The 20,147-nt window shown below is 33.2% G+C and overlaps 1 protein-coding gene across 4 annotated transcripts; it reads right to left on the bottom strand.

Annotated features, from left to right (window-relative positions):
- Nucleotides 1-375: 375 nt before the first annotated feature.
- Nucleotides 376-13,759, bottom strand: LOC112802635 (small RNA degrading nuclease 5). 4 transcript variants are annotated; one of them, XM_072237782.1, is made up of 17 exons: nucleotides 13,196-13,749; nucleotides 12,580-12,659; nucleotides 11,357-11,514; nucleotides 10,782-10,838; nucleotides 10,634-10,699; nucleotides 9,482-9,581; nucleotides 9,065-9,195; nucleotides 8,865-8,977; nucleotides 7,846-7,974; nucleotides 5,983-6,053; nucleotides 4,734-4,793; nucleotides 4,425-4,480; nucleotides 3,612-3,672; nucleotides 3,211-3,478; nucleotides 2,357-2,538; nucleotides 1,938-2,230; nucleotides 376-710 (listed from the first exon to the last, which is right to left on the bottom strand). In XM_072237782.1, exons 7-17 carry the CDS (start codon nucleotides 9,157-9,159, stop codon nucleotides 587-589), a joined length of 1,452 nt encoding a protein of 483 aa, XP_072093883.1. In that variant the 5' UTR covers nucleotides 9,160-9,195; nucleotides 9,482-9,581; nucleotides 10,634-10,699; nucleotides 10,782-10,838; nucleotides 11,357-11,514; nucleotides 12,580-12,659; nucleotides 13,196-13,749; the 3' UTR covers nucleotides 376-586. The 4 variants fall into 4 exon arrangements, with proteins under 4 accessions (XP_072093883.1, XP_072093884.1, XP_025701708.1 ...); XM_072237783.1 differs by having other exon boundaries at nucleotides 12,606-12,659; nucleotides 13,196-13,495; XM_025845923.3 differs by lacking the exon at nucleotides 9,482-9,581 and having other exon boundaries at nucleotides 13,196-13,759.
- Nucleotides 13,760-20,147: the final 6,388 nt, after the last annotated feature.

The raw sequence follows: 20,147 nt of genomic DNA, 5'->3' as shown, positions 1-20,147 counted from the left end.
AATATATTTTTAATATTTAATATTCTTTCATATTTTAAAGAGATTTTTGTTAGAATATTTTTGTCAACGTATTTCGATTTTTATTAGGTTAACTTCTTTTATATATTGAGATCCAACAATTCTATGTTTTATTTTTATTTCCCGGTTTCTATTTTTTATTTTCTCTTTTTTAAAACTTAAAAAACAAAAGATATGCAAAATAAAAAAATGTTTTTCATAATTATTTTCTACTTTGATCATTTCCATAAATCAAACAAACACTAGAGATTTTCAAAGTATTTTCTTCAAGAAGAAATTATATATTTGGTAAACAAGAATTTCTATGCTCTTAAAATTACAAAGAAAAGCTGCATATTTACCATCAAGGAACCAAAATAAATAGAAGTGACTATATTTTGAAATGCGGGAGCAAATGTATATTTGAATCATTTGCATAACCAGGGTTCCCTTTTTTGCCTCGACGAGGTTAAGACATCATGCAATAAACTTGCCTAAACAATATTTTACATTTTCCATTTTCCATTTGACTATCTGAATGTGGGAATTCACAAATTATCAAGAATAATCAGTATTGTATTACTTCTACTTAGTGCTTTACACCTACAAAACACAAAGCTACTTCAGCTCGCGCCTGAACCTCTTCCAGAATTTCCACAAGCTTGTCTCGACCAAAGTTACTCTCACCCTGCTCAACCAGCATTTTCCTCAGCCTTCAAAGAAAAAGAACGATGAATTAACCATCAACTAACATGTCCAAATCACATATATTAGTTGCACAGCACTTGGAAGTACCAATCCACTATGTTTGTTCCCTCTCTGCTTAGCTGTTTTCTCATTCTCAAACCGCAAGACATATCCTCACTACTGAGATAAACCATCATTTTAGCCCCCCAAATGATTTAATTTTTGAAGATCATCTCAATGACAATGCACCATTTTTTCTTTCTTCATAAGTAGTAAATAACCACATTTGATCAATTCTTTTATGACAAGATTTAGATAATAACAAGGTTATAAAAACAGGACTGGTCATGAATCCGTAAATTTATAAGTTCAAAATAATATATCATTTAACTGCTTCAACAGGTTTTGACCGATTCACTGACCACCAATTTTTTAGCATGCAGCAGACTAGCCAGGTGATCAGCTCCCAAATATTCCGATCAAATCAGCTTTGGCTGGTCTAATCCAATTCTTAGAATCCTAGATAACTATTAAGAAGGTGATACAAAAAATTGAACCAAAATTTATTTTTTAGACTCATTCCATTTTTCTTTGAATATTTGGGCTTTTGTGTAAATAAAAATTGCCAAAATTAATCCCCTTAAGTATAAACTCACTAAATTTGCAGGATTAGAAAATTTATTTTTTCTAAACAAATTAGCAAAGAACTGGCTTGAAATCAGGAGCCAAGATGTCATTTCTTTTTTGGGGGGTTGATTTGTCAAAAAATGAATCTTCAGAGGGTTTTAAATAATAGTTTACTCTAAAATTTTCAAGTCATAAATGTCCAATATTTAGTTCTCTAATATAACAAAAGTCTGAATAACATTATATATATATGATGCAACATAATGTGATAAAAAAGAAAGTAGAACAAAATTCTATAGATATGATAAAAACATTCTATCATATACATTATATATTTCAGACATATCCTTTTATAGAAAAAATAATTTATTTCCGGCATATCTAGACACAAACTTGCAAAGTCCCATATCCGGACACCAAGTAGAAGAAATTATATATCTGAAACTATAACAATGCTGTATCATTGCAGGGTCAAACATTTATTTCCTCCCATGGCCATTGTAATAGTTCAATCAATATAGCATTCTTTTATTTATTTATTGAGAGAAGGGGGTTGGGGGAGAAGAAGAAGAAGAAGAAGAAGAAGCAGCAGCAGCAGAAGAAAGAAAGAAAAAAGGCATCAATACCTGCGAACAACTGCTGTGTCTCCATGACCGGTGCAAATTATCAACATAGCATTTGTTGGCAAGGATGTATACACAGAACGAATTCTGGCATCCATGCGTGCCAGAATTTCCTTCAGTTCGGCAGGTGCACTCATCTTCCCTTTACCATTGTCACGATTCTTCTGACATGTAAATAATGCCATCATCTCTGCAAGTCTTATATTCAAGTCCTCTGAATCTTCAGCTTGTTTCTGTAAGTATGATTGTAACTCTGAAAACTGAGTCCATATAAAGTGTACCTTTTCATTCTTCACCTGACAAAAAAAGGCATAAAGAAAACGCTAGGTATATCCAGACTAAAAAAGTAAAATAAAATGAAGCTGCAAGTATAATTTTAACAAGGAGAACAGTTGCAGATATAGATGGGTATAACCATCTACCTCCTTGTTGGTCTTTGCAAGTGCTTCATCATCAGAGGTCACTGGAATTGCATGAGTAGACTCAGAGGCATATCGTCTTACAATGGATATATCATCAATCAAGGAAGATATTTTGCCAGACTCGCTCAAAACAGAGAGGAGCTTTTTACGCATAAATGATGGAGGGGAACCAAAGTCGGGACCTGGTTGAAAAGTTAAGCAAATAAAGCCTGTCACAAGTCATACAATATAGCAAGCCAGCACACTCTAGTTCAAAATTTGAACACAGACAAATAATAACACAAACAAATCTGTCCATCACATATGTCTGTCAAATATGAAGCTTATTTACGAGCCTGATAAGACATACAAATGATAATAATTCTTTGTGAAAGGTAACTTGTTCAAATAGATCAACCAAACAGTAAGAACAGTATGGGCATGATTGAGATACAACCTGAGTTGGGAACTCAGGGTTAGCCTATAATAATTAAAAATATAAGTGGAAGATACAAAACTCATCCATTAATCTCAACACATTTTTTATTATAAAGGACAAATAAGCTACTAAACATATTTTGTGTAGACACATTTTTTGTTGAGACACCTATACGTATTTAATTTTGGTTAAGGACTTGTTTGTCTCTATGAAAAATGGTCAGAAATCTAGTTATCCTTTACTTTCTTTTTATTTTATTTTTGATAAAAGAATAATTTCATTAAGAAGAGAGGGGCAAGAAAAAATAGAGGATAAGAGTTCTCTACACAAAATTAAAACAAACAGAAGACCTATCTATAAAGCATAGCTTTCCAATCTCTCAACACTTATCTATACAAGTTCAATAATCAATGCAGCAAAAGAAAGAAATACTTGCCATTTCTGATCTTTAATAGTGCCAATTCCATGGTTGCTCTAGCATCTTCAACACTGTCATGTCCACTTGCCAAATTCTGTATTTCCCTTGAAAGAAATCTTTTAGCAAGATGCCGCAGAGCAGTTTTATAAGAAGCTCCTCGTGGATTTTTGTATAACACCGCTGTGTCAATTATCAAGTCATGTGATATCTTCAATGCCAGTAAATCATTTTCCAAAGAATGTCCAACAAGGAAGGTCTCTTTGTAAACCAGTTCTAGAAATTCTTTCTGCAATGGGACATATGAAACAAATCAGGAAAACATATTTTCGGCTTAAAGAATCAGCATGCTTACAAAATTTTATTCCTACTAAAAAACAAGTTAAATTAAATTAAATTGAAGAGAATTCAAGTCACGCAACCTGAATATCTCTCAGCGTTGTCGTCACCCCATCTAACATCTCGTATGTTATTCCACTAAATCTGCACATGATAAATAAAACTATCACTTCCAGTTGACAATTTCAATTGAAGTCCAGAAAAAAGAAAAATCACCCTTCTTTTTAACTTTATACCAGGCTGTATTTTTCTTTTCATATTATTTTTTACATTAATACCTACTTTTGGGTCTTTTTTTTTTTCCTTTTAAAATTACTCATAGATTATGCTAAAGGATCCCACTCTGTTTTGGGGTTTCTAACCTTAGTAACAACATAATATTCTGAACCATATGTAACCATTTTAGTTCTCTACAAGATTACAAAAGATTATAAGAATTGATAGATAACTGGTGAATGTCAATTCCCCACATCACTCCCACCAGAAGAAACAGGAATTCAAATACTAGGTCACTTTTGAACCATACTCAATTATTCAATTAAAGTTATAAATTTTGGATATGGAAGTGAGAGAAACATATTGTACAAAAAACAATTTGCTACAATGATTGATAAAAAAGGAAACGAGGAAGAATATATTATTTTTAACAGAGCAGCATACGAGATGGATCAACTGGCGATAGGGGAGGGTGTCCTTTGGTGCCAAGTTCAATTCTGAGCCATGCAATTTTTGAGAATTCAGAAATTTAATGCCTCAAATTGGCCCATCAATTTGACCAGTTCAATTGCAAGACTGGTCCAAAGGGAGCTCAACTTCATTTATTTGTTTCAAAATAATCAAATAATATATAATTAACCATTCTAGGCAGGTTGACTGAGAGAACAAACAAGAGCTACCTTGTGTTGTAATCAACGATATCATTTGATGGCTTAACCAATTTATCTATCACAACCTGGAAAGATAGGAGTAATAATATTAGGAAACAGGCCTATCTGTGCAAGTAAGTACTTATAATTCTAATCAGTTGACTTAATCAGTAAAACAGGATATGAATAATTGTGACTAGGGGAATTTATTCTTGTCTAATCCCCTTTATATGGTGATGGCGGTGTGGGGACGGGTGGGCATCAGGGTAGTGGTGGTAGTAGTAGTAGCAGCACCAGCAGCAATTAAAATAATATTAAAAAAAAGCCTGGTTAATATACCTGTCCATTGATATTCACTAGAGTAACTCTTGTCAGCTCAAAACCCTCCGTTGTTATGCACTGTCAGGAAAAATAATAATAAACAAATAAGACCAACTGTCCATAATCAAATACGTATTAGGGACAAGCAAAGTTACAGAAATGTTATAACCACTTTAATTTGCCTAGGTATAGATTGGGAACTTCCAAAATTTCAAATTTCCATTAAAACTTAGTTAATATGGTTTTCAGTTATCTCCAATCCAATGCCACGATATACTAGTGTGAAGTTTCCTCGTAAGTGAGAAAACCCCAAGTGTGGCAATGGCCAATCCCAGTCAATGATGCAACTGTGAATTGAGAAGAATCATAACATAACTAAATTCAAATGCTTGGGAGCTTATCATTCTCTCATACTACATGTCCAGATTTAATGAGGTTCCAAAATTTCAAGCTCCTTTGTAACAACCAGTGTGAAGATAACGGAAAAAAAAAAAAACAATGGAACAGTCATAGAAGAGGGGAAATAGATAGAAATAGTGACAAAAGGGGAAAATGGATTGGATTCAGTAAGAATTCACCCTCCCCACTTAGTATATTATTTGACAGAAAAAAGGAAAGGAGAAAATAACAATTGCAAAGGGATTTGAGAGCCCTGCCTCTCTCCTAACCTGAATCTATCCTCCAAATTCTCAATGCTCTCCCTCATTCACACTCACTCCGTTAAATCCCCTCTCTCCTATCTCACCACTAACAGAAGCATAATGGGATCGCACAACCTTCCCACTATCCTTGCAATGTGGCGATTCTGTTAGATCAGTGGGCCCCTCCTTCCTCTCACTCTTTTTCCTTCAGCTATAGCTAAAGGGAAGAAGGGGTATTTTCCCTCTTCTAGTAATGGGGCCCTAAGAAGGTTCTCCTTCCTCTGTTACACCTCCAGGATATGTAACATTCTTCAAGTAAAAAAACAATATCAATCTGTTCTGCAAAGTGGGAAATTGAAAGAAATTTTATTTGACATCCCACTACCTAATTAACAACTTAAAACCCTAGCAGAGTAACACTGAAAATCTCCCATAAGCACAGAAAGCTCCTTCCTACTTAAATCCAAGTAATTCATTTAATCTTTTGATAGAAGAGTATTATTGAGAGAATAAACAACAGGGACTGATATAATACTCTTTCATAAAAGTCAGCCATATAAATATGACAATGTAGCTAGAATACAGGAAAGCAATATCACTTCCTTTTCCCACACTGATAGACTTACCATCTCACAATCAAGCGCTAAGATCTCATGAAAAGAAGATCCCGACGGAGCTGGCAAAGTAGAAAGAAAACCTGTACCATACAAGTATGCAATAAGCATATCATTGCCAATCTTTTTTTTTTTTTAAAAAAGAGAGAAATAAATGTACAGTAAAATTGCATAGGTGAGTTCTTGCTTTCAATAGAACCATAGATACCCCAGCAACACTATATATATGCAGTTATAACTTATACGGAGATAAATACATAACAACTTTTCGAGAAAACAAGAAACGGTAATAATGACTGCTCAATGGAAGCTTTAATAGATTAAACTTTAACAGAACGCACTAGTAACGTTCATCATGTCATTTCTAACCATTTTTCATATCAATGGAAGCTTTGGATAAACTTCAAAAAAACAAATATGTTATTGTATGAGCACAAGTTAACCAACTCATTCTTGTGTGTAAGATCAAGAAAGACGTGGTGAGCTTGTAATCAGTCAAGAATATATATATATGACTGCTCAATGTATATGAAGCCACACAGATTAAACTTTAACAGAACGCACTAGTAACATTCATCGTGTCATTTCTAACCATTTTCCATAGCAATGGAAGCTTTGGATAAACTTCAAAAAAACAAATAGGTTCTTGTATGAGCACAAGTTAACCAACTCATTCTTGTGTGTAAGATCAAGAAAGACGTGGTGAGCTTGTAATCAGTCAAGAATATCATATATATATATACACACCAATTCCTACATGCAATACAGTTAAATACTTTCTGATTCTGATTTTTAAGAAGGGTAGATTACCAAAATAGTAATGGAAGGACTATATCGCTGACAAAAATTTGCCAAAACTCACCCAAAAGATATAGTGACCAAAATGCCCAACCATCAAGTGACTGAGCAAGCCCATTTCCAATAAAGGAAGACACTAACCTGGCAAACGTTTAGTGTTGAGATGGCAAGCATGGCTATGACATGGTATCAAGTTTTAAATAATTAGAAAAAAACTGCCCCCATATTCTTATTCTTTATAATTTGGAAAGCACACCAACAGTTGGTTTGTTCACTCCAAAGCCTCTACGTCAACAACAAAGTCAACAATCCACATTGACTCCTCCAGGCTCCAAACCACCACCACGGATACCAACACCACAACCACTAGCCTCTCCAACAACCACCACCACCACTGCCATCCACTCCTCCAACCCACCACTATCGATGGCGAGGTGATAGAGGCAACAGAACCAGAGGTGGTGATGATGGAGATTGAAGGGTTCTCCATGTGAACATTGTTGCTGTCAAGTGTCAACAAAGAAAGAGTATGTCGAGAAGCAATGCAGCATCTTTCCGGCAAAGGGTTCTAAAGAGGAGGTGGTCAGGGTAGTGTTTGGAGAGGGGGTAAGGGAGAATGTGAAGAGGGAAGTGATGAAGAGGAGAATGAAGAAGGGAGCACAAACAGGTGTAAGAACAGGCTTTTAGTCAATACCTGATTCTACAGGCTGGTCTGGTCAGGTTCTCAATCACATTTACCATGTCATCATCCATGTTTTACCACATCAGTGTTTTCCATGAACAAAATGGGCTCCCTTGACGGTTAGTCATTTTTGTCAAACTAATACTATCTTCTGTTTGGGGGGGAAAGGGGGGTCTTGTCCTTTCTATGTTTCAAATTTATTTGTGTCAACGATATAATTTTTGGGGTTACCATTTTGGTAGTTTACCCTTTTAAGAAACTATCCAAAGTGTTTGCAAAAGTTTAAGACTATCTAATTTCTTTCAAAGATATGTTTCTTATAATATATGTGAAACAACTTGGGCCATGACCATGAGATAACATATTGGTAGCACTGAACAAAAATAAAAAATCACCTGGCTGATTAATGGAATACCCATTATCGTCCAGTTCTTTCTCCGTTAGCGTATAATATGTAATAGCGAAAGGTATGTCTTTCGTAAGATCCATAAATGATAAATTCTCAATACCAGGCTTGCCTCCTCCTGCATGAATATATAACATGTTTTCATATAGTGATCATATTAATATTAATCTAGCTATTAAATTACATAATTGCATTGAAATGATAGTGATTGATGCAATCATTCTTTTAACCAGCAAAAAATCATTTTAAAATTACAAAACCATAGAGATGCAAATGATCTCATAGGCGAGGAGTAGAAACACTAGAAATTCACAAATGGAAGTGAACTAAGAGATAGTTTACATTACTTTCGTCACAGATCTAGGTAACCAAAATTTGTAACAGGAAGAAATGGAAATTCAACTAAAAAGAACATAACAAAACCACGAAAAACTGACTTCTATGCCTTACTACCCTGAAGCCTCTGATGCTTGTTGACATTACAGCATTTCTAAGAAGAAAAATTTGCTTAGCACATGTACATAAATTTGCAGCTTGAAACCATGAACATGTGAAAAAACACGATACAAATTAGCAAGAGGCCACAATGGCAGGACCCAAGAATTGCCAACTTAGATAAATATAGTAAAGAAAATGATCTTTTACAGTTCCCTACCCCTTCACTAATATTAGAGGTATTAAAATTACAATCCAAAACAAACCTCTTCTAGGAAATTTGAATTGATGGCTTCATTTTTACAACTCATATCAGTCAATACTCATCAATTATACAAAAATTTCAATAGACAGGATTCCACGTTAATGCTAATTTTCTTGTACAGATAAGGGGGATTAATAAATAGGCAAAAATGCAGGGACAGATATTAACTGTTTCACAACTTCCAGCCATGATGATAATTCAGATACTTCAAATACAATGCCTAACTTTGCTTGAACAACATAAAGTAGAAAGCCTTAAATACAAGATATAATTGCTCCTGGGGAATGAAGATCTATAGGAGTAAATACCTTGTTGAGATAACAATGCAGAATTCCTCTTAACTGAACCAGTTTGATCCCTCTTTCTTTTGACCTTGCATGTTAGGAGTGCATCTATTGTCTGCATACTATCTGATACACAGCTAACGAGAAGGGAAAAATGGGAAAAGTTATGTAAGGATAAAGAAAAATTTTGAAGGAAATATAATGCAAATACATTTCCAACATACCTAAGAGCTAGGACTGGCCTTGGTTTCCCACAGTACTTTAAACTGGGAAGCATTTTAGACTGTGACAGAAACAAAGCTGCATCCAAACCTGGCATATAGAGCGTAACCACTTTGGGAATAAGAGGCTTATTCTGCAAATTGTGAAACTGCTGCATCAGTAACACTAGCAAAATACAAAAGAGATATGCCATACAGACTTAAATTACGGATTATTGCAAATTTTTTTTATAAAGAGACAAAAGTGATCAATTAATTTTTTAATAGAAGATGCGTTGGCTAAGAACCTTTTCCTACTAATGATGACAACTCCACATAATGCACAAGTTTGGGAAAAAAATGTTTATAGTAATACTGAAATACAGATTACTAGTTGGTAGAAATAAAGAGAATTTCCTACTAGCCGACTGCCGACCCCACCTAGTAGGATAAGGCTTTGTTGTTGTTGTAGTTGTTGTATCTCACCATATCAAATAATATCTCCTGTAAGTTATTTATGTTCCAAGATTGGTGCATATATCTATGTGCTCAAAATTGACAGGGAGTATCAGAAATTAGCAAAGAATCATATCATATCAAATAGTATCAAATATGATCTCTAAGGACTAGCATTGATATTTATAATTTATCATTATTCTCTGATTTTATTTCCTTGTTAATATTATGGTTTTACAATTATTATAAATAGAGGGTAGTACCAGCCAGTATTCCTCTCATGTAATACATAACAGAAGTGCAGTATATTCTTTCTCTCGTTTGCTGAGTTACTCTTTACTCTATTGTTTTCCTGGTTAATCATGTATTTTAATGCAAGTCATATGGAACAAAGGCTTGAATAGAATTTTTCAGAATCCATCAAAATGATATTAAGCACAATGCTATCTCACTAGAATTTGAACTACTCTAATGCTTTTCTTGTAAATCTCACAATCACTGATTCAAATCATTTCTAAACAGAAACAGATTTTGCTTGGACAAAATAATTAGGATATCTAAACCCTGAAGCTCAAAACTATTGTCTGGACAGTTGTTAACTAGATTACTACTAATGAGAAATGACATGCTTTAAAAACAGAGGCCCCTTATTGCTTTGTCCCCTAATAATAATATGTATGGCATGGTTTATATTCCAAATTGGGGGCCTATCTTTTTTGCATTGCCCAAAGGCAAGATCTCTTTGGATCAAGGATTTCAGCATATTTGGATAATTTGGCCTTTGTTCCATTAAGTTAAATTAGTTTCTAACCATTCTCCTAATATGATCCTTATACAAAATATAATGCCTATCTTCTTGTTCCCAATAAGAAACCACATTAAATCATTAAGAGAATCAAAGTTTGCTTAAGAGTTGTTAGTTATATTCAGTAATCAGTAGCTATAAACTCACAAGGGTCTACCCAAACCCCTGCCCCTAGACAAACAGACAAAGAGACAGACAGAGAAAGTGCTAAACAATCTTGATGAAAAGTCTGAAATACATGATGTAATAAACAATCAGTACAGAATTTATTTGCTCATATTCTACTCGACATTTACTGAAACTAGAAAAGGAAAACAGAAGATGGTTTGAACCTTTATAAAAACCCAAGATGGCATAAATCCTTCCCCAAGCACCCAAGTTATTAGTCCTTGAATATCCTGTTGTATAACACCAATCATAGTCATTATATAATTATTAACAATACAAACATCAACTTACATATAGCTCGCAACAACCTACATTGAGATTTAGTGTTGAATTATCTTCTGGTGACTTGAAAACAACATCTGCCTTGCCCTGCAAAAGTGCAACACATTAAACAAGTGCTGTTAACCAATATATAAATGAAATAAAAGCCTATGAAGAAGTAAACAACCAAAGAACCACAAGGAAAAGTTTTGGGCAGGAAGCTCAGACCTCAACACTATTAAGCATCAATCAATGAAAATGCTACCATTCAAGACATTATGATAGTCAATATCATCGCATGCAATGAAGCATTTTCACAATGAACTAATACTGCATAACATATGATATCATGGAAAAACATACTAGTGACTAACAACAAATTGAAACTCACCCAACCAGAACAAGAAACATAGAAAATTATCCGTTTATCGCTCAATTTTGAATCAAACAGAATCCAAGATCAACTCATAAACCAAGGTTCCGAAAAATGTTAGAAAGCATCTATAATAAACAATTTTGCTTTAATACAGTCTAAAATGTACAAGAAAGAAATTACCAGAAGGACATAATAGGGGGAGGACAAAGAGGAGTGTCGCGAAGAATGAAAACATAAAGAGAAAACTTACTTCGGGCCCATAGACATCGTAGAATTTGCTACTACATTTCCCGTTAGCTGTAGAATCATCTTCCTTGTTATGAAGGGATTTACTTTTCTCCCCCGACCCCAAGGATTTCATTCTATTTCTCAGTTTCTTCCGGCTACTATTTTGGAATCCAGAGACAGCTATAAAAAAAGGGGTGTGATCAGAAAAGATAGAGTTGAAATCAGTACAGCATTATAAGGGATGTACATCCAGAAATTGAGTTTAGGTTATTAAACCAAACTGATTTAAGATGATCAAACCAATCACAAATCAGTTTTAAGAAATAAACCAGATCAAAAAATGTGAACCGGTTTCATATCATAATAAGCAAAAAACATGTTTAAAAATAGTTTCACATCTGGAACTGGTTTTTGACAACCGGTTTTAGTGTAAAGTTTAAACTCAATAAGAATTCTTTACTGCAAAGTAATCTTAAGCTCAACCAGACCAATAATTTAATAGAGATAAGAGATTCAAAAGAAAGAACAACACTAAAATAATTCACAAGAAGCTTTCCACAAGCACATAGATTTCACACCCATTCACTAATAAGAAAATATTTTTAAAAAAAAAAAGAAAAAAAAAAAGAAAATTCACATAGTGATCCTCAAGAGAAATTGAAGCTGGGCCCACCAATTAAGCAACATAAACAATATGAGAATTAGAATGATAAACAATCTAGTAGAAGAAAGGACCTTTAAATCCATAATTAAGTTATGTTGAATGAGAGAAAAAGAAACAGCATAATCTATCTTGAATTTTTTATGTTTTCTATCAGCAAGGAAATGGAGCTACCATCCAAAGGCACGGCTGACATGAACTTGATGCTGTTTTCAGCATGTTTTCAATCAAGCGTAACTAGAAGAGATCATTCAAAACAATATCATATTGGAGAGACTAATCTAAAAAGTGTGTTTCCAATCAGTAGGAATGATGTTATTTTTAAGGGTCTTTTCAAAAAATTTTAAAAACCAATCTCCTCAGCTATATGACCCTTTGCACCATGTTATATAAGAAGAACCAGCACTTACTCACATGCAATAGTCACTTGTTATTTTGTTGCTACCGACAAATGTAAATTGTTTTAGGAAAGATAAGGACCTAACCACTTTCCTTCTCTGGTTTAATGAATGAATTACACTATAAGGCATGGCAGGGAACAAACAGCAAGAACCTCCAAAGCATACAGATGAATAAAAGGAAACCTGATATGATTTCCTGGACTGATCACCTTTCTCTCATCACCAGACTTTAATTCGGCCGGATACCAATACAGTCACCCTTCCTGCAAATAACAAAGCAAAAACAATGAAATTCAAATTCCTCAACCAGAAAACATCAGAGAGATTGAAAAGAGAGAACAAAATCCCCTCACGTCTTATAAAAGAGGACACTAGGCTCAACACCAGAACAAGATGGAATAAGGTGTTCATCGATAACAGTCATCATAGAGTGCAGATATGAAACAACTCAGATGCAACTTTGTTCATATACTTCTTAATCACATATGTAGCAACTATCAATACCTGAAGTTCAATGAGAAACTAATTTTTATTCCTAATGTCAATTGTGTGCGCTACACAAATCAATTGCAAGTTGTAACACTCTTTTAATAAAATCCTATGTTAAACTCTAAACCATAAAACTATATTAAGTGGGGTGCCACATTACTTAACGTTCCTAATCTCATTAAATAGTAGATGGAAACAAAGAGATTTATAGTTTAAGACAAAGAAGGATGGAAGAAGAGAGATTCATAACACTGAAAAATTGAAACAGGGGAAAGAAAAAAGGAACAGGAAGAGACGAACAGAAACGAACCAGAGAGAAACAGGGAACCAGTGGCAAGGAGCGGCGCCGAGCAGAGACGGCGAGCAGCGGCTTCGGTTCTTGTTCGACAGAACGGCAGAGAGAATGCAAGAGAGGGAAGACGGAGAAAGAGGAAGTGGAGTCGGACGGTGGTGCCAGGCGCGCCGCCGATGGTTATTCCGGCATCATCGCAGCAGTGCAGCGCAGAGAGGAAGAGGAAGAGGAAGCGACAGACGAAATTTTTGGGTCGGCGAGGAAGGAACACGCTGTTTTTCTGAGCGAATGATGGTGAGGAAGCTCAGGAGCTGATATGTTGCATTTAGGGTTTTAAATTATACCAAAATAACCCTCAACTTTTAAAAGAACTAGAGGAAATCCACCATTCGTATAACGAGGGCCATGCGGCCATGGCGCTGCTGCAATTGGGGTTGCTGTGGTGGCTAGGACTGGGCACAACTCGATTTGGCTCGAAGATCCGACTCGGACCCAGAGTATTTGGGTCAAAATTGGCTCAGCGTAATTTATATCGGGTAAAATCCGAATGCAAAAATAGTAAAATGCTACTTGGTCTATCAAATAAAAACCAAGCAAGAATTAAAAGCTCAATCATCCGGTCAGGCAGAAATTTATTAAACAACACTTTTAGGTAGCGTTTGGTGGAGAGACAGAGACGGAAAGACTGATACTGAGACTAAGAGACAGAGATTGAAATAAATTCCAATATTCTGTTTGGTGTAAAATGGGAGACAGTAATTGAAACAAAAATGAAACTCTAATTTAATTTGTACAAAGGGTAAAATTGGAATTAATTAATTGAAATGAAAGTATTTTAGGTATAAAATGTTATTAAAGTTTCAGTCTCCATCTCTAAAAATTTCAGTCCCTGTGTCCCTACTTTTTGGAGGTACTGAAATACTGAAATTTTAGAGACAGAGACAGAAATTTTAGTAACAGTCTCTGAACTAACAAATACGATACTGAGTCTCAGTCTCTCAGTCTCTGTCTCAGTACCTCAAAACAAACGCTAACTAAGTGATGACCTAAATCTCTAAGAAAAAGAGACAGAGAATAAGGTAGTGTTTGGTGGAAAAACAAAGACAGAAAGACTGAGACTGAGAGACAGAGACTAAGAGACAAAAATCAAAATAAATCTCAAAGTATTCTGTTTGGTGAAAAATGAGAGACAGAAATTAAAACAAGAATGAAACTCTAATTTAATTTGCATAAAGGATAAAATTATAATTAATTAATTGAAATGAGGGTATTTTAGGTATAAAATGTTATTAAAGTTTAAGTCTCCATCTCTAAAAATTTTAGTCCCTTGTGTTCCCAATTTTTGGAGGTACTGAAATACTGAAATTTTGAAAATAGAGACAGAAATTTTAGTACTGATCTCTGAACCAACAAACATAATACTGAATCTCAGTCTCCCAGTCGTACCTCAAAACAAACGCTATTAATGTGTACTCGAGACATACTACTATATATTTTCTTACTCATAAATCTCAAGTGTTCACTATGTTCAAACAATACAAAAATTATATAGAAAAGTAGTTAGGTTACTCTATAATAGCTTTGCAAATAGATAATAAAAAAGAATATTTATCCATTGCATTTACAGCATACCTTAATCAAGAGAAAATTTCTCATCGTTTGACATGTCCATACACCCTTCAGTAAAATGGTCTTGCTGAGAGGAAGAATAGACATATTGTGGAAACTCATTGTCTCTATTATTAGCCACTGTCTTTCTACCAATTACTTTATGGAACGAAATTTTTGCTACATCTGTATACTTAATTAATCATATGCCTACACCTATTCTTGGATATAAATCTCCTTTTGAACTGTTATATCATACCATTCCAGATTACTCTCTTCTAAAAAATTTTGGTTGCCTATGTTTTTCTCACACAAGATCATACAATGCACACAAACTAGAATACATATCAGAACCTTGTATTTTTGTGGATACTCTATTAATCAAAAAGGCTATAACTGTTTAACAAAGTCTAACAAGATCATTGTCTCAAGAGATGTTATTTTGCGATGAAAGAAAATTTCCCTCATCATCATTTTTTATTTCAACTACTAACAATTCCTCTCTGAGTTATGATCTTGTTTTAGATTATTTACCCCAAATTTCAACTATACCCCTATTTTCTCTTGATCCCTATTTAGTTGTGCAATCATTTCATGTCTCAGCAGATAACAAATCTAGTATTGAAGATGCTACTTTCTTCCACTATTCACACCCACAAGTGAATTCTACACCAGCAACTACGCAGTTTGTTCCCACACCAATTCTAAAACAAAAATCACAGTACCTCCTCTTCGGTAACATCCTCAGATTCTGGAACAACCTCAAACATTCACCCAATGTAGACATGACCAAAATCAGGTATTAAACAACAAAAAGCCTATCATGTAACATCTACTCTTGAGGAATCAGATTTAGTTATTCTCTCAAAAAGTGTAAAAATAGCCTTACAAGATCCTCTATGAAAAGAGGCTATGATAACTGAGTATAAAGTCCTTTTATATCAAAAAATTTGAAATATTGTTGAGTTACCTATAAATGAAAGAGGCAATATGCAACAAACACAAGGCTTAGATATTAGTTACTTAGTAAACAAGCTTAGCCAATACATGGCTAATCCTTATCAAGAACAGTGGATTGCTGTCAAAAGAGTTCTCAGATATCTCATAGGTACAGTTTCTTTAACTCTTCAATTTCACAAATCAACTAATTTAAGGTTTACTGTTTTCTCAGATTTTTATTGGGCATGTAATATTGAGACCGAAATCAACAACTAAATTCTGCATCTACTATGACCCTAATCTAGTATCCTGGAAGTGTAGCAAACAAGTCACCATAACATTGGCTACAGTTTTCATGGAGCTCTTTGGGATTTAAAATCTTCTCAGCGAGCTCAGGCAATTTATAATCTCCACTCCTACTATATTTTGTGATAACATGTTAGTAGTATTATTAGCCTATAATCCAATTCTACACAACCGAACCAAACACTTCGAATTGGATCTATATTTTGTTCAAGATAGTGTAATAAAAGGAAAGATTGCTTTACTCATATTCCATCTAGTGAGCAAGTGATTGATGTATTAACTAAACCCTTTTCTTTACTTCTTTTTGACAAGTTTAAAGACAAACTTAGATTGACAGGCAAACCACCCTGAATTTGTAAGGAGAAAGGAAATATTAAGATACAGAGCAACCAATTTTTTAAAATAACAAGAAATCGTTTCTGCATATTTTTTTTTCTAATTTGTACTATATATAAAATACATAGAAAAAATATATTTTATCAATTCAATCTTTTTTAAGCTTGTTTTTTTATTTCTCTTTTCTTTTTTTTACACTGGAAGGCTGAATGGTTAAAGCGCCCAACTCATAATTGGCGAATTCGTAGGTTCAATTCCTACTGGATGCACGCCAATGGGACCCTCCCTCAAATAAGTCTATGGGATTTTTGTTCAAGAATGAAATTTTATTGGAACTGTCCAGTTCATCTTTTGAAACCATATCCCATTTCGAATCTGATGAAATAGGAAGACCTCAGAATAATATTCAATAAAATAAATATATTTTTTTATTTTAAAATATTAATATGCTAACAAAGTTAAAATATTTCAAAAAAAGTTTTTTTAATTCTACTGATACAAGTATCTGATGGTTTATCTTTTGTATTAAAAAACATTGTACTAATAAAATTATTAAAAAAAAAACATAAGACCAAAAGTAATGAAATAAAATATTTAAAAAGGATAAGAACAAAATAAAACATAAGTTTAACCTGCAATAACTTTGTGAATGCCAAAAATTAGAAAAAAAATAAAATTGTAAAAAAAAATACATTAATTTTTTAAAATTTAAAATACATAAAATAGTCTTTAATATTATTTGTGTTAGATAATATATTTTTTTTCTACGAATCACTTACAATGATTAGTGACATAAAACGTTAGTTTATTCATGTGACTATTAAGCTATGTTTGAATGTTGTATTTAAGACAAAATTATAGAGACAAAGATACAAAAATAGAGAGACAGATACAATTTTTAATACAAAGTTGTGGAAACTATAGAGGGATTAAGCTTATGAGTCATACTATAAAGTTATGGGAAAGGGTGATAGAACGGAGGTTGAAAAAAGAAACACAAGTAACAGATAATCAATTTGAATTTATGCCAGGAAGATCTACCACTGAAGCGATATACCTATTAAGAAGGATGATGGAGAGGTATCGTAGTAATAAAAGGGATCTACATATGGGGTTTATTGATTTGGAAAAAGCGTATGATAAGGTACCAAGGGAGGTCTTATGGAAGGTTTTAGAAAAGAAGAGAGTAAGGATCGCATATATTCGGGCATTAAAGACATGTATGATGGGGCCACAACTAGTGTGAAGACTCAAGGTGGTGTGACGGAGGAATTCCCTATTGGTATAGGATTACACCAGGGATCATTCTTAAGTCCATACCTTTTCACATTAGTCTTGGAAGTACTCACAGAGCACATCCAAGAGCCTATGCCATAGTGCATGCTTTTTGCTGATGATATCGTCCTTATGGGAGAGTCAAGGGAAGACCTAAATAAGAAGTTGAAGTTATGAAGAGAAGCTTTAGAAGTGTATGATTTGCGCATAAACCGTAACAAGACGGAATATATGGAATGTAAGTTCAATCTGAGAAGGAAAAACCCCAATATAGAGGTGAAGATTGGAGAAAACATCCTAGGAAAAGTTAAAAGTTTTAAGTATCTTGGGCATCATACAGGATAATGGAGAAATTGAACAGGATGTAAATCATAGAATCCAAGCAGGTTGGTCAAAATGGCGGAGTGCATCTGGTTTTATATGTGACAAAAAAGTGCCTTTAAAACTTAAAGGTAAATTCTATCGCACCGCTATAAGACCGGCTATACTATATGGTACGGAGTATTGGACAGCTAAAGGGGAGCACGAACATAAGCTGAGTGTGGCAGAGATGAAGATGTTGAGATGGATGAGTGCTCATACGCGATTGGATAAAATAAGGAATGAAAATATAAGGGAGAGAGTTGGAGTAGCACCCATTGTGAAAAAGATGGTTGAATCGCGTCTCAGGTGGTTTGGACATGTGAGAAGAAGACCGATAGAACATCCAGTCAGGAGGGTGGATGAGATGGAAAATGGACAAAGGGCAAAAGACAGAGGAAGACCTAAGAAGACCATCCATGAAGTGGTCAAACAAGATCTACATGTAAACGGTCTCTCTTTAGACATGATACATGATAGAGCACAATGGCGTCGTTTGATTCATGTAGCTGACCCCACTTAGTGGGACAAGGTTTTGTTGTTATTTTTTGTTGTTTATACTTCTGTATTATGTTTGGAAATAATAGATAAAAACTTGTCAAATATTTTTGTTTTGTATTTGCAAAAATAGATACAATTAACTACATACATAACAAAAGATATTATATACCCTTTTAAATTTTTTTAAACTAAAATATTTTTTCAATCAAATCCCATCTTGAAATAAAAGAAAATTCTTTCTTGTGTCATCTGATTTTTTTTTTATTAAATCCTAACTAGTTCAATATTTATCTTTGTCACTTTACATGCATTCATACTCTTTCTTTATCTTCCTATCCCTTCATTTTCTTTACTCTACTTTCACACTCTTCTTTTATCTTTTTCACCTTTTTATTTTCTTCACTCTTACTTCTCTAGTTACAACACCAGAAAACATACAAGGGAGGTAAATTTCAAGAATGACAAAGTCAAGATAATATAGACGACAACCAAGTAGCAGATGGCTGTCAAGGCAGCAATATTAATTTTCTACATTTCTTTAAAATTTTTGTTGATTTTAGAAGGATAAATTTTTGTGTTTAGGCTTTGTTGATTCTTGAATAGGGTTTGGTTACTGAAAAGGGTTAGAAATAAGAGAAAGAGAAAGAGAAAGAGGACAAGAAAGACGAAAAAATGATACTAGATTGGACGAGTTCTCTTCTTCTTTATTAGTTGCGCAGAATAAAAGAGAAGATGAAGTTAAGATTTTGATAAAGGAAGGACAAGTTTTGGTATTTGTAAATTAAAGGTAAAAAAAATCATTAAAATAGTTTCTAAATTTTGTGTCTTTATATGTCTCAAGTAAAGACCGATAAAAAAATTTAATTAAGAGACATCTATAAAGATGTATATTTTGTCTCTATCTCCTAAATCAAACATATTACAAAAGAGCCTTAAAGTGTGCATATATTTGAATAGGACAAATCAATTTTAAAAAAAAAAAACAATTCTAAAAAAAAGTAATTATTTAAATTCGTCTCTAAAAAATTTAAAATTGGACATTTTAGTTCCTAAAAAAATTAATACAAAGATCAATCTCTAAGGTTTTACTCCGGCAATTAGTCCTCAGTTCATTTTTCGGCAGAGTAATTACCCAGATCAGTCCCCAAGAATTTTAAATACGGACATTTTAGTCCACAAAAAAAATTAATGTATAAATCAATCCCCAATGTTTCTCTCTGTTAGACATAACAGTCATCCGTTAAAAAATAAAATAAAATAATAATTATTAATAATTGTATAATAATATTATACTATAATTTTTTGTATTTTTTGGACAAAAATAATGATAAATTTATTCATTAAAATCTTATATATATATATATATATATATATATATATATATATATATATATATATATAGTCACTCAATAATAATAATAATAATCAATAAAATTATTAGAGATTATTTTACAAGAAATTCAAAGTTAAAATTATTTGATATTTTTGTATTTAATATAATCAAAAGATGTCATATTTTAAAAAATATGTTTGTATTAAAAGAAATATGTATTTAATATAAATTCAAATTAAAATATTTTTTAATACATATTTTTTAATACAAACATATTTTTTTAAAATAGGACATCTTTTAATTATATTAAAT

Source organism: Arachis hypogaea, chromosome 5, assembly GCF_003086295.3.
Source record: "Arachis hypogaea cultivar Tifrunner chromosome 5, arahy.Tifrunner.gnm2.J5K5, whole genome shotgun sequence".
Lineage (NCBI taxonomy): Eukaryota > Viridiplantae > Streptophyta > Magnoliopsida > Fabales > Fabaceae > Arachis > Arachis hypogaea.
Note: the sequence above shows the minus strand (reverse complement) of the source record. Positions and strands in the feature narration are given on the sequence as shown.

Coding starts and splice junctions, on each gene's coding strand:
- LOC112802635 (XM_025845923.3), bottom strand. CDS start 11,467: ATGAAATCCTTGGGGTCGGGGGAGAAAAGTAAATCCCTTCATAACAAG. Junction 4,794..5,982: donor TAGCGCTTGATTGTGAGATG/GTAAGTCTATCA, acceptor TTTTCCTGACAG/TGCATAACAACGGAGGGTTT. Junction 3,673..4,424: donor ATCGTTGATTACAACACAAG/GTAGCTCTTGTT, acceptor TATCATGTGCAG/ATTTAGTGGAATAACATACG.